At 39.1% G+C, this 13,477-nt stretch overlaps 1 protein-coding gene across 1 annotated transcript in view; it reads left to right on the top strand.

Moving 5' to 3' along the window:
* Nucleotides 1-11,199, top strand: part of LOC311033020 (sodium- and chloride-dependent taurine transporter-like) — a 28,690-nt gene extending 17,491 nt beyond the window's left edge. The window contains exons 10-15 of the mRNA XM_084040167.1: nucleotides 2,588-2,700; nucleotides 3,231-3,368; nucleotides 5,373-5,475; nucleotides 6,248-6,348; nucleotides 6,697-6,867; nucleotides 7,057-11,199. Coding sequence (XP_083896293.1) covers nucleotides 2,588-2,700; nucleotides 3,231-3,368; nucleotides 5,373-5,475; nucleotides 6,248-6,348; nucleotides 6,697-6,867; nucleotides 7,057-7,215 — 785 coding nt within the window. The 3' untranslated portion in view covers nucleotides 7,216-11,199. The remainder of the gene's footprint in view (nucleotides 1-2,587; nucleotides 2,701-3,230; nucleotides 3,369-5,372; nucleotides 5,476-6,247; nucleotides 6,349-6,696; nucleotides 6,868-7,056) is intronic.
* The last annotated feature ends 2,278 nt before the right edge of the window (nucleotides 11,200-13,477 follow it).

Raw genomic sequence — 13,477 nt, 5'->3', positions numbered from 1 at the left:
TTTGGCTTTTTAATTCAGAATTGTTCCATCGTTTTGGCTGTCAATGCATTTGGCATACATTTTGGCAATGTTTCTAATGTTTGGTATGTTCATCTTCAGCTCCTTTACTAATTTGTGTAGCCAAAATACACTCAGACCCTTAAGGAAAAACATGTTCCCATTGAAACCCATAGAAATAAAATGATTTTGATTTATTCCACATTGAGCCATTTTCTCATGATTGCCCTGTAGATGCTATTCTTCTGGTTTCCACTAGGGGCATTGCTGCTATATTGTGGAGCACTGCAGTGTTTGATGCAATGAATCCAAATCAATGTTGCTGCCAATCATTGATATATCCCAGACAGTGAACAAAGACAAATCTCCCCGAGCATTTTGTGTACAGATACAATTTTATGTTTTTTTCCCCATACCCGATGTTGGTTAACTCAGTGAAAGTAGAAAATAAGAGCCACTTTTTTAAAGGGCTAAACAAGGGCTAAACATGCTGTACTTGTTTTGGTCCCAAGGTTCCTCTTCTACCTACATGTGACGAACTGCTGTCACCACTGCTGTGGTTCCTATCAACATGAGTGACACATTGGCATATGGTGTTCATATTTGTTTGTATGAAACAATATTTTCCGCCTAGAACTGGCAACTTCACTTTTTTGGTAATTTACTTTAGCACCCACAGCGGTGAAATAGTTAGTGAACCAAATAACAAAACTTCATGGTGAACATGAAATAATGAACATTTAAGTACAGTAAGTATAGCATGAGCCTGAGGTGTTAAAAGAAAAAGTCAAATATTTCACATTATATAGTATGGTGATAATGACTTTATGAGGCTGCAAATGCAACTTTTGTTTTTTGTGAGCACAGCTTAAGCTGGAAGTCAGGAATTTTGACTCATTATCGTTAATACACTCAAAGAAAGGTGTTAACATCAGAAAGTTCCCTCTTTTCTGGATTTGACATACTTTTGTTACATGCTGACTATATTAGATGTCTTGTTTGACATCAAATGAAACGGACACCTGGAAATTGTCATTTTTGCTGATTGAAAAACGATCATGTTTTAAGCAACAAAAAGCTTTTGTGAAACCCAGACTTTATCCATTGCCCCAAAGATCATCCTGAAAGCAACTTTCGATTAGAACCTCAAACACTGTCCATGCTGCCAGCCCAGTCGATACGAATATTGGACAATTCTGTTGTCCCCAATTTACACCTAGCACCAAATGGATTTGAAGCAGAATTATCCAATATCAGCGTTGTGTTTGGCGAGTGGGTTGATGCTCCGCGGGTGACCAAAGAATAGAAGTGTTTGTCAGAGGAACCAGACAGAGCTACGTGGAAAAGTGTGTCCCTGTGTTGCGAGCATAAGAGTAGAGTTATTGAAAGTGAAGGAGCATCACAAGTGAGTCTGCGTTAGCCTCGACTGCTTGATTCTGATGTTCCTGACCGATAAGTGAGTGTCATCAGCATAAGAGATCCTGCTGACTGAACACACAGAGAAGAATAACGGCCTCTGTACTAAAAAAAAAGGAATATGAAAACCTAGGTTGTAATAAGTAGTTTTAAATTTTACGTTTTGCCAGTTAAGTAATGCTTTATAAACCTATTTGAGGTAGATTTCAACATACTTGACATTTCCGCTCTGTTGGTACAGTTTTTCGAGTCGGTGTTTGGTTGGATGCCTTGTCATAATTTGCAACAAAAACAACATATTTCCGTATCTTGCCATCAGCTGCAGTGCTGTTTTGCTGTTATGGCTGTTATGGCTGCTTCCTTGTTTCTTAACTTCTGTTTTTACAGTTCCTAATGCACAGTAGCATCATCCTCAAATTAGACCTCAATGAAAAGTATTTTTAAGATTTATTTATTTGAAATCCCAGTTTGTATCTGCTGCTGTTTTGCTAAGGCCATTTTGCATTCCTCATAGAGAGGGTCATGCTCGATTCAGTCAGGGATGCAAAATGGCTTCAGTGATGTCGGTGTGGACATACTTTAAAAAAAAAAAAGGATATAAGAAAATACATTTCACAATTTGATTGACTTCTTTAAGCAGATGAATCAAACATAAGTAGGTGAAATATTTCACATTATTCCTGCAGTGTTTGTAATGATGTACAGTTTTGTGACTTACTTCCACAGAGATGCATCTGCACGATACTCAGAATAATTACATATTATACTCGACATGTTTTTATTATTGTTTTGTTTTAATGATATTCTAAGTCTCCCTTGTAATTCATTGTAAATGGTTTGAAATTGTGTCATACATATTGTTTATACAAAGGTAAGTAAATATATGTTTTAGACTAGTACCCATATACCCATTTTACTGGCAACACCTAGTGACATCGCACACACACGCACACACACGCACACACACACACACACACACACACACACACACACACACACACACACACACACACACACACACGTGCGTCTATTTGCAGCCCAGGTGTTTCATTTTTTTTCTTCCCACAGGGAGGCAGATCAGATGATCTTATCGTGATACTAATGTTGCCCCACCACCCCACCCCCCTCTGTCTTTTCTTGACCCCCCCCCTCCCCCACCACCATTCCTCTGCAGGTCCAGGACTGGCATTTATTGCATACCCCAAGGCTGTTACCATGATGCCTTTTCCTACAGCCTGGGCAATTCTCTTCTTCATCATGCTGCTGCTGCTTGGCCTCGACAGTCAGGTTAGCAGAAAATTAACTTATTGGAGCTGCAGGAGGAAGGAAGTGGTGACAACCCTCACAAACAGATGCTGTTGTTAACTTTAAGGGTGTTTAAAAAGCTTCCTGCAGCAGTTTATTTTTTTAAGAAAAATGGTGTCATGGATTGAAAATAATAATAAAAAAAATACAGATTTTTTTTTTTTTTTTAAAGCAAAGTCTAATTAACATGAATGACAAACCAAACATAATAGAGTTTTTACAGTATGTTTCTGTAATATGATGGGAAATTAAAGTGTGTATCAGGGAATGAGGTGACCTTTTACATTGGCTAAGAAAAACGTCTTTCTTGTCTACTTCAGGGTAGGGCTGCAACTACCTATTATCTTCATTATCGATTAATATATTATTATTATTATTATTATTATTTTGTAGAGGAATCAATGTATTGTTTGGTCTGTAAAATGTCAGAAAATTGTGTACATTTTCCCAGTTTCTCCAATTCCTCCTGTATTTCTATGATAACAACACACTGTGTCCGTGTCCTCCTGCAGTTTGTGGAGGTGGAAGGGCAGATCACATCACTGGTGGATCTGTATCCGTCCTTCCTAAGGAAGGGTTACCGCAGAGAGATCTTCATCGCTATCATCTGCTGCATCAGCTACCTGCTTGGACTCACCATGGTTACTAAGGTAACAGCTCCAATAATTGACCCTTTGCCAAGAGTAGACTGGCCAATCATAGCATAGCACCAGCCAGCTCAGACCATGATCGGACTTTTTACTCGACTAATTAACGTCATAAAAATACAAAATAGTCGCATGTAATGTCTACCGCTTTTATTGTACAAAGTAAAAATGTAAGTAGTGGACCTGTTAAATGCTGCTTTTGTCAAGATTGAAAGTAGTAATAAAACAGTATTCATCCTAATAAATGCACACAGCTCGAGCCCACCGGCAACAACAGTGTTCATACGTCAGTCTCTGGGGGGATGACAAGGGGCTATTTATGGTGTCAAGTCATGAGAACTTCCCTCCCCTCCTCTGGTATTAATAGAAACACTAGACCTGACTTAGCTCTTGCAAATCTTTCTCTTCCGACGTCTTCTCTCCTTTTTTTTCTGTCTTGTTTTCCCACGTTCATCATCATCTTCTTCCCGTCAAGTCGCCTCTCCTCTTTCTCTATAAATCTTCTGCTTTGTTCTCTCGTCTCGTCTGAACTCTTGTCGTCTGTCACACTCTTCCTATTTTCATCGCCCACGTTCATTTTCTCCTTGACGTACAAAAAAAAAAAATAATAATCTTTGAATACCACATGGCTTTGATTCATCACCCTCCCAGCACTGCACCAGCGGAGCCATTCTCACTGTAACTGTCACAATGTCCCAGGTCTCTGGTGTTGTGCATGCTGGCTTATCAGGACACCGACACAAAATGTAATCAAATACAATGTAATTTGTTACGCAGCAGGATGTGCAGAGCGGCGGCCGTTTTCATGCATGCCATTTGGCATTGTGACCCTTTGTAGCGGGCCGCTTCAGTAGGCTATAGGGAAAACCAAAGTACAGCATGTCGCTGACTCACTGAGGGAGAGAGATAGACTAAATTAGTAAAATTTACCAAGTTAATGCTTCAACCACACACTTGCACCTATTGTCAGACGAGTGACAACTTCGGCTCGTTTTCTGGAACAAATGCAATTGACACATAAAAGCAGGGGATCAGCAAGCTAGCTAGCTAGCTAACTAGTGGACAGCTTAGCTTGCTAATTAGATTGGGTCTAATGGTCCCTCAGCTTCACGCAAAGTCGCCCATAGAAGGAAAAGCTAGCTAGCTAACTAGCTACATAGCTAACTAGCCAGACATCCGTCTCCCTGGAGCTGCGTCTGCTCTCTCGATGAGCTGCGTCAACCCTTCCGGCCCCACTGGTGTGTGTCGTCAACGTGACAACTATTGACACTAACCATTTTCTTTTGTATAGTCGCATGACCGCCGAAAAATGTTCAGTGTCTATTGTAGGCCTAGTCCTATTTTATTAATTTGGGTATGCCTGAACTTTTCATGGCAAGTCGTAGCATAGCCACAGATGAGAAAGGTCTATTGAGGCTTCTCAAAGTTTTCTGTCCAATCCAATGTCTCCATGTTTCCTCCACTTGTCTCACCCTCCCCACTCTCCTTCTGATACAGTCACCTTCCATCATCCCTCCTTTTACCATCGTCATCCTCTCCCTCCGTTCTCACGCAACTTTCAACCTTCTCACTGTCAATCTATTTTCTGCCCTCCCTCCCTCATTCCCATGACAACATCTTTTTATGGCAGCGGTGGCCTGGTTCAAATTTAGGATTCCCGTGATTGTTAAAACCGTATTCTCTCTCTCTCACACACACACACACACACACACACACACACACACGCACAAGCGCACAAACTCAAATATAGAATCGGTCTCACGTGTTGACATTTGACATTGTGTTAAGTCGTGAAATATCTCCCCGCTATATCTGCTGATTATCATTATATGATCCTGCGAGAAATATGTGTTTTTATTTACAAGCTCCTGAACTACAAAGCTAAAGGGTTTGCACTGAAAGGCACAAGAAAATAGACCCTAAACATGTTTTCTATTTAAAGTGCAATGAAAAACAGAAATATTGTCTGTGATGTTAACCCCTGTTTCCCCTTCTGTCTCTCTACAGGGTGGCATGTATGTTTTCCAGCTGTTTGATTTCTATGCAGCTAGCGGTGTGTGCCTTCTGTGGGTGGCATTCTTTGAATGTATTGCTGTTGCCTGGGTTTATGGTAAGTACCATCCGTTCGAAATATAATGAACTATTGTGAGCTTGTGAGACATGTACTGTATTAACTTCTGAGCCGTCTGTAGTGCGCAGGAAGTGAATGCTTTTAATGTGTCGTCTTGTAATGTCTCCATCGTCTCTGCACTCTCAAAGGATGGATAACTGAATCACGGCAAAGTCCATTTAGAGACATCAGATATGTATCTCATCAGACCATTGCTGGGAATGCGCTGAAAGATTTCCTATACGTGTTGACATTACAGTAGTTTTTGTGGAACATGTGATACAGGTTACCATGGACCTGAACATTGTAACCTTGAGGACAATGTTTTGTTGTTTCGTGCTGAGGTTAATACAGACTTAAGCCAATGATGGCAAAGCAAATTTTTCGTGCATTCAAAGTCAATATAATGCGGACAGGGCACTGTAACCTCACAAAGCACTTTTTGACAAACTCAAAAATGCATATGCCAATTGACTCCAACATGACTGCTTGGCAGAGGCATGGAAATGTAAAGCCTACTTCTAGTTTACTTTTTGGCGGAGTATTTTTACATACGTTGAAACGTTTCTGGAGGGGAGTGAAGAGTTTTAAACTCTCTGTTCTCTAAGCATGTGTGTATGTACTGTGTTTAAGCAGCTTGAATTGCCACTGTGCTTGAAATGTGCCACACAAATTTGCTTTGCCTATTGATTGTTCTGAAATATGTATTTCTGGTGCTGAACTAGAGTGAATTTGCAAAAACGAATAACAAGCGGTATTACTGTATCCCCAGGCGTTGATAATTTCTATGATGCACTTGAGGACATGCTTGGCTACAGACCAAATGCTTGGATGAAATGGAGCTGGAGTATTATCACTCCTGTACTGTGCATGGTAAGGACCTGTTCAGTCTGCGCATGATGACTTAAGATGAAAGTTTGACTTCTTCCCCTTTTTTGTAGAAATTCCTCTGTTTCCTGAAACGTGTCATTGTGATGTTCACGTTTGTTAAAAAGGCATGACATAATTTCTAATTAGTCGTTTTACTTGAAATCAATCTACATTATGTGCCTTGAACCTTCCACGCATGCTTTACCAAAATGTCAAAACAAAAATGGTCTCCAAACATGAGACAAACTCTTAAGACATTGTCATGATTCCAATGAGTAAACCCAAAAACCCAAAATGTGAAACAGTGACTTTAAAGGCTGCATTGAAACAGCTGTTCCTCTTCATCTCCAGGGCTGCTTCATTTTCTCCTTGGTCAAATACAAGCCATTGACGTACAACAAGGTCTACGAGTATCCTGACTGGGCCATCGGAATAGGTTGGACTCTGGCCTTGACCTCCATGATCTGCATCCCCATGGTGGTTGTCATCAAGATAATCCGATCCGATGGGCCGCTCATTGAGGTGGGTGGAGGAGCTGTCTGTAGCTGTCTCATTCTTTTGTTGCTCAGATGCAGATTTTGTAGGTTTTGCTTGTAGGCGATTGTTTTTTTTGTTTTTTTTTTTGGTCCATTTTTCAAGCTTATGCCCTCGTTTTTACATTTTTGATCAATCCCGTATGCCCTCCCTCCTTCCTTCTTCTCCCATCTGTAGAGGATTAAGGCAGTGGCAGCCCCGGTTCGCGGCGGGGCCAGCTCCCGTCCCGCAGACCACCGTGGCCTCAAGGAGCTCACCTACCCTCTGGACCCCAATGGGAACAAGGGCCAGCTGATGAAGGCGCCCACCCACACCATCGTGGAAACCATGATGTAAAAGGAATGAGGCGGAGGCTCTCCATGAGATCGCTCTCCTTTCCTCTCCTGTCCTCTCCTGTCCTCTGAAATGCTTCTAAAACTAGCTAGTTTTCTGTCTATCTGTCTGTCTGGTGGACTGATAAGGGTTTTAAGGAAAAAAAAAAAGTTCCCGTTTCAAATCTTGTAGGAATACCTTGGAAGTAGTTTACTCTTGGTGGGTTTTAAGAGGGTAGCAATCACATTTCAAATCTGTTTCTGAATTCCTCACAATTGCGGGTGCTGGTAATCTTTTTGTCCTATTTGTAATTTCCATGTGAGAAAAAAGGCCCACTATTGTCTAATTTAAAGGCAGAGTGGCAATTGGCTCCAGCCTCTGGTCAAACACTAGTAGATTTATGTTTGTTATGCAGAAAAAACAGCCATCGTTCTAAAAAAAAAAAAAAAAAATAGAAGGAAGAAAGTGGTTATTGAGTGTTGGAATCAAACAGCCTTTTATACACTGATTATAGCTCACCAAAGGTTTTTTTTTTATTCTGTTCTAAAGTGTTCAGTAGAGATACAGCATCGTTGATTAAAAGTCATGTTTCTGACCCAATAATAGATGGGTATAAATATCCCCCTTTATTAATCAGATTTTTTTTTTCATATTTCAGCTGCATAAGGAAATATTTTTCATGAAATATGACTTACCCTCAGAAATTTGGCCTTGACATGTCAACCTGTCGATTGGTTTGATTTTGGCCTCCAATACATAAAATTGCCTGCAGCTAAATATATATATTTTTAAAAATATATAAATTTGTCACAGCCGTGATAGCCAGTGAACCTTATCGAACCAAGATCCTGGTTTTAATTGCACCTTAGCACAAATATCCCCATCTTCCCTAGCCATAAACTATAGGTTAAGGAGAAAACTAGCACTGATACGGCTTCGGGGGAAACCCGCTCCTGCACAAAGAGAGGGATCTGAAAGGATTTGAAGTGTGGAGGTTGAACCCTTGAGTGTGTTGTCTGTGGCGTACTGTACAGTCGTAGCTAATCAATCTATCTATATCTATCTCTATCTATCTTTCTCTGTCCTAGACCAGTTTACAGTACATTAGTGACTGCACTAGGCACTCTTGGCTTACAATTTTGGATTGAATTTATTTTTCCTTTCTACAGAGGAAGTTACATTATTATTAGTTTTTTCCTCTGTCAATGTTTAGATTTTTTTTTTATTAAGACTATAATGTTATTGTTATTCACTATAAATGATACTTGCTGTAGTTTTTACATAGATGAAGGATCACTTGTGAAAATATCGGGTGGAAATACTAAGCTATTATACAAATCGTGCATTTACAGTGGCAGCCATTGTAGTAATAATCCCCGTCATCCATTTCCTGTCAATAATTCTTTTTGCATCCAACATACAAATGGTGCGACTGATTTCTCCCAAATCTTTTCTCTTGTCGGGGTGTCGATCAGTTAAATGTACAGAAAAAAAATGGGAATTCTACAATGGCTCCATCTGTAAGTTCGTAGGTGTCGGGTGTTTATAGCTTTTCCTCTTCTGTAAATACCAGGGGACAGTATTTAATTTGGATGAATTCAGCCAGACAGGGCACTGTAGCCAATGGTAAAACATGTCACCAATTTCAAATGACTCACAGCAAATTTTTAGTTGGATGACACTCCCAGCAAATCAGCCAGCCTCAGACTGTCGACTCGTCTGAGCGTCAAACTCCTTTCAACACTCTGTGAAATGTGGCAGCTGGCTGCAGACGAAATCAGAGCCAGTGAATGACAGAGTTTAGTCACATTTTTTCTTCCCTACAGTCACCATTTTGCTTCACCTCCCTGAAAAAGAGCTTCATTTTAAACAAGGGCCCTGAAACCCCTTTAAACGGGTATTGGGTGTCTGTCATCATTTGGGATTATGGGAAGGAGTTTTATGGTAAAGCAACAGTAAATAAAGCAACATTCAGATGATTCAAAAACGTGAAAAGTCAGAAATTTGAAAACTGATATTTTTGCCAACCTTGAAAGACCGATGGATCAGTTCTTTGCTGCACAGAATGGAAAATCACACACCTTAACTGCCTATGTTATCAGAGTCAAAGTGACTTTTTAATTGCACCTTATTTGTATAATTTGGACTTTATATCAAATGATGAGGCTAAAAGAAAATCACTGCCATCTTTGTATTCAGGGTTTTTGGCCTCCATAGTTAAAAAAAAAAAAGAAAAACATTCTGAATACTTAAAACCCTTAAGCTTTTAGCTGTAAGTGCTTCTGTTTGCCGAAAAGCACAAAAGCAGCCATATTAAAAAAGATCAAAAAGGTTAAAAAAAAAACTATACTTAACACATGCATTGCAGGAATTCAACTAACGACTTCACATCAGAAGTGACCGTTAGACCAGGGCATCATTTTGTGTGTCATCCGAGCTTTTGATTTTTAGTCAGTTTACGTAATTTCTTCAAATAGAATAAAGTAGTTCATATCATTAAAAGGGATTTGTGAAACCAAATCCACAGCAGACATCTATTTTCATACAGTACCAAACTTTTCCTATGTAAGTCGTCTTTGTACAGCTGAGCTCCCATTGCAGACCTCCCATTGTAATACAGATACAAAGCTTAATTTTAATCTTAAACTTTTGTACAGATATGGTTCTCGATTTCCCCCCCATCCCCCGAAGGATTTTGGCACTTTGGTAAGAAATATAGAAGTAATGCTGAAAGGAAAGATCCATCAGCACCTTCCAGTAAGAACAACAGCACCGAGATTGATCATTTCCAAGATGCACAAAGTGGAAAGGTTAAATATTGTATGTTGAAAATGAAATATCTGTCGCAATGAGACACAAAAATAGATACAGGCCAGGTAAACATGGCTGAACATGTTCCATACTCTCACAACTGAATTAAATCTTTTCCCCGGGTGCTAAGATCCTTCTTTTGGTTGGGAAACATGAACCAGAAATAATAATTAATGCAGTCATTTATTGGTTTGTTCTGCCTCTCAGTGTATATTTACGGTATGTACCAGTCCTTCTGCCTTCGTACACTCCCCTTCAGTTAGCCTGCGTAAACCTTCCGTTAACTTAAGCTAACAGATTTTTCTCAGAGATAATGACTTTGCAAGAGAATCGAAGCATTAGCGATGCACAAGTTTTTACCGCCGAATGTTGAAATGTGAAAGTCACCTGTGGGTGAATGTAAAAGTTTCTGAAGATTTATTTTTTAGGGTGAAAAAACGAATTTATTTCGGGTTTTTTTTTATTGATCTCCTTTTATTGAATTCAGCAGTTTTCTTGTTTTATTTTATTTTTGATTGTATGTCTGTTCACATTTGTCTTTTTGTATTCCAAATATGGTGTATTTGAACCTCTGTCATTGGAGTAACATGTACAACTATCAATCAAAAAACAAACAAAAAAAAAGCTACGATTTGTTACGTGCAATACTTTGTAGAAAACGTTTTATTTTTCTCGCTGTTTTTCCAAGAAGTAGTACTGACCTTAGGAGTAAGACGATAGCCTGTGAATTCTTGATGAATACAATTTGAACCTTCAGGGTCCAGTTAAATTAAAACCTGCCACAAAAAAAAAAAATGCTCTGCAGTGTGGAACTAAACCAAACTAAACCACTATAACATCAAGATATTGTGGTTTGAAATGCACTGATAATTATCTTTTTTTGACTGCTAAATTGTATGTTTGTGAGGGGTATGAAACACAGTTACACTGCCACTAAACCTACCATCCTTCTACCTGCCTATGTTTATCTCAGCACTGCTGTGCTGCTAAAATCAGGCAGCTTTCCCAAAGCATGCCGCCACCAAAGTTTCTAATCTATAACACATTGCAGATATCTGCAAACCCCACCCAATAAGGGTTGAAAGATTTATTTGCTCGTGATGGAACAAACACCTTGGGAGTCATTTCGGCTGCTTTTGGGAAGCCCCGCCCCTCGCCAACAAATGCAGTAAATCCAATAAAAACCAGATTACACCATTTCAAATGTGGGCTTTTCTTTTAAAACGTATGCAATTTCTACATTCTGCTTAATCAGACATTTCTATCTTAATCCAACTACACTTCGCCTAAACTCCTGCAACCTTAGTGCTTTATCAAAGAAACCGAAGAAGCAAACTACATCTACACAGAAACACAAGACCTGATTTTGAATCCCAACTTTGCCTATATCATGTTCATTACTGGTATGAAAACACCACCATATCTGCAGGATTCAAAATCCAATCGTCTTGTTTATGTGATAAAGATGCGCTATGAGACCATACAAATGTGACCTTCGGGCTGCGTAGGTGACACTAAATATGTTTTATCATTGAAGTCACTGTGACTGCGTGGCTACAAAGGAAGATAAATGGGGCTCCGTTTCCTTAATGCGAAAAACATCTTTGTTTGAAGTTTTAAAAAGAAGGTGAGCTTACTCAGAAAACCATAGTTATAATGTAACCTAACTACACTTTTGGCATTTTTAGGTTTGATCAAGTTTTGGCTTGCGAGGGAGGGATGCTAAACATAATGCAAAAGGCTGTAAAATCAGCTATCCTCCTTTCACTTAAATGCTGATCTCAATGCTAAGTCTTCTGGGAAATGGAGTCCTACTCATCCTCCCCATCCTCTCTGTCGCCAGACTCGTTCTGATCATGGTCTCCAATGACGATGCTTCTGTCTTTCCTGCATTAAACTGTATTCCAGCCCTTCCTTTTTTGAGAATGTAAATGAGAAAATGTTTTTTTAGTTCTTGAGGAAGAAAAAAACATTTTTAAAAGAATTTGAAAGGTTTAATTTTTTATTTCTATGGCCAAACCTGTAAGCTAGGTTAAAAAAAAAAAAAAAAAAACAGCAAAAAAATATGTGTTTGAACAGGTTTTACAAGGTGTAAAACTTTTTTTTATTTCTTAATAAAAAATTTGTCTTCAGAGAATGAGTTTGTGTTTTCTGTGTATGATTGTTAATTTTTCATGTGTTGTAAATGTATGAGGTACAAAACATTTTCACGCACATCATTCCATTCAAGATCAATTTCCCAACTCGTGGGATTTATGTACTTAAATCCCCTCGACAGCATAATAAACTCTAATCCTGCAAAGCCTGTAATACAAGATTTAAGGTATTCAAGCAGGAGGCTGCATTCCAGCACATTTACTGTTGCCAGTTTTCCTTAAATACGTGAAAAGTAGTCAAATGGGTCAGAAACTGCTTCAAGGCCGATTACAATAACATGGCAGCTGCAAACTGTATTTAAGTATTAAGGTGAGCTGCAGGTTCGAAATCTGCTCGAGTTAGGGTTTTATATGTTACATAGATCCATTGTTTTCAGAATTTAAGATTAGCTACTTGTGATCATAGACTGTAAATAAGAAGTGGACATAGTCATTGTGTTGTCAACCGTTGGTTTATGGACTACGGTTTTGAAGCCTCGATTTTGGCAGTGGCCATTTTCTTTTTTATGCAACCAGCGAAGGATGTGACCATATTTGGATTGTGGAGGACCGATGGGTGGGTTCTGTGTGAAGCTGCTAAAAAACGCTTTATAATTCAAGGTCAACAGTACAGCTAAGTGTTCAAGTCAACTTATTAGCTAACTGCACTGGTAATATGGTAGCGATCTGTCAATCACACGGTAGCCCCGCCCTTAAGCATACCCTGCTTTATGGTCTATTTGACTCTGAATGGAGTCAAATAGACATTTAATAAATGAACACCATGCTGGATTGATGACTTGAAACTAGAGATTGAGACCATAAACTCATGTTTACAATGTTTACTGAGATAATAAATTAAGAGCGAAGTAGGGTCATTTTCTCATAGACTTATACAATCTGAGAGGAGTCGCCCCCTGATGGCCAGCATAGTGAATAATAGTTTAAGGCACTTCCTCATTGGTTTAGGAGCACTCAAAGGAGGAAGAGGAGCCTTATTATCCATCTCATGTTCTATAGTATACAGTATAGTGTCAGTTTGAACTATGACTATAATTGTTTTTATTATAGTTACCAAATGGAGCAAAAAAGCTGGGTTTTTTTCTTGAAGCCATCGGGAATACACATTGAAGGGGTTTCCCGGTTGCTTTGAGCTTATAAAGGCAGCAGCCCCCAACAATTCAACAACTTCCTTGAGTCACTTATACATCAGCCTTTTCTTGATGTGTGTCTTGTGTTTTGGAGTAAATCATCTGATGCAAAAAAAAAAAGAAAGAAAGCCATGGGAAATTTGTTTTTTTCACCACTTAATGAATGCATTTTCCCAAGGTTGAGGTTTG

The sequence above is a fragment of the Eutrigla gurnardus genome, assembly GCF_963514095.1.
Source record: "Eutrigla gurnardus genome assembly, chromosome: 2".
Classification (NCBI taxonomy): domain Eukaryota; kingdom Metazoa; phylum Chordata; class Actinopteri; order Perciformes; family Triglidae; genus Eutrigla; species Eutrigla gurnardus.
This window is presented reverse-complemented; position numbering and strand designations above follow the sequence as displayed.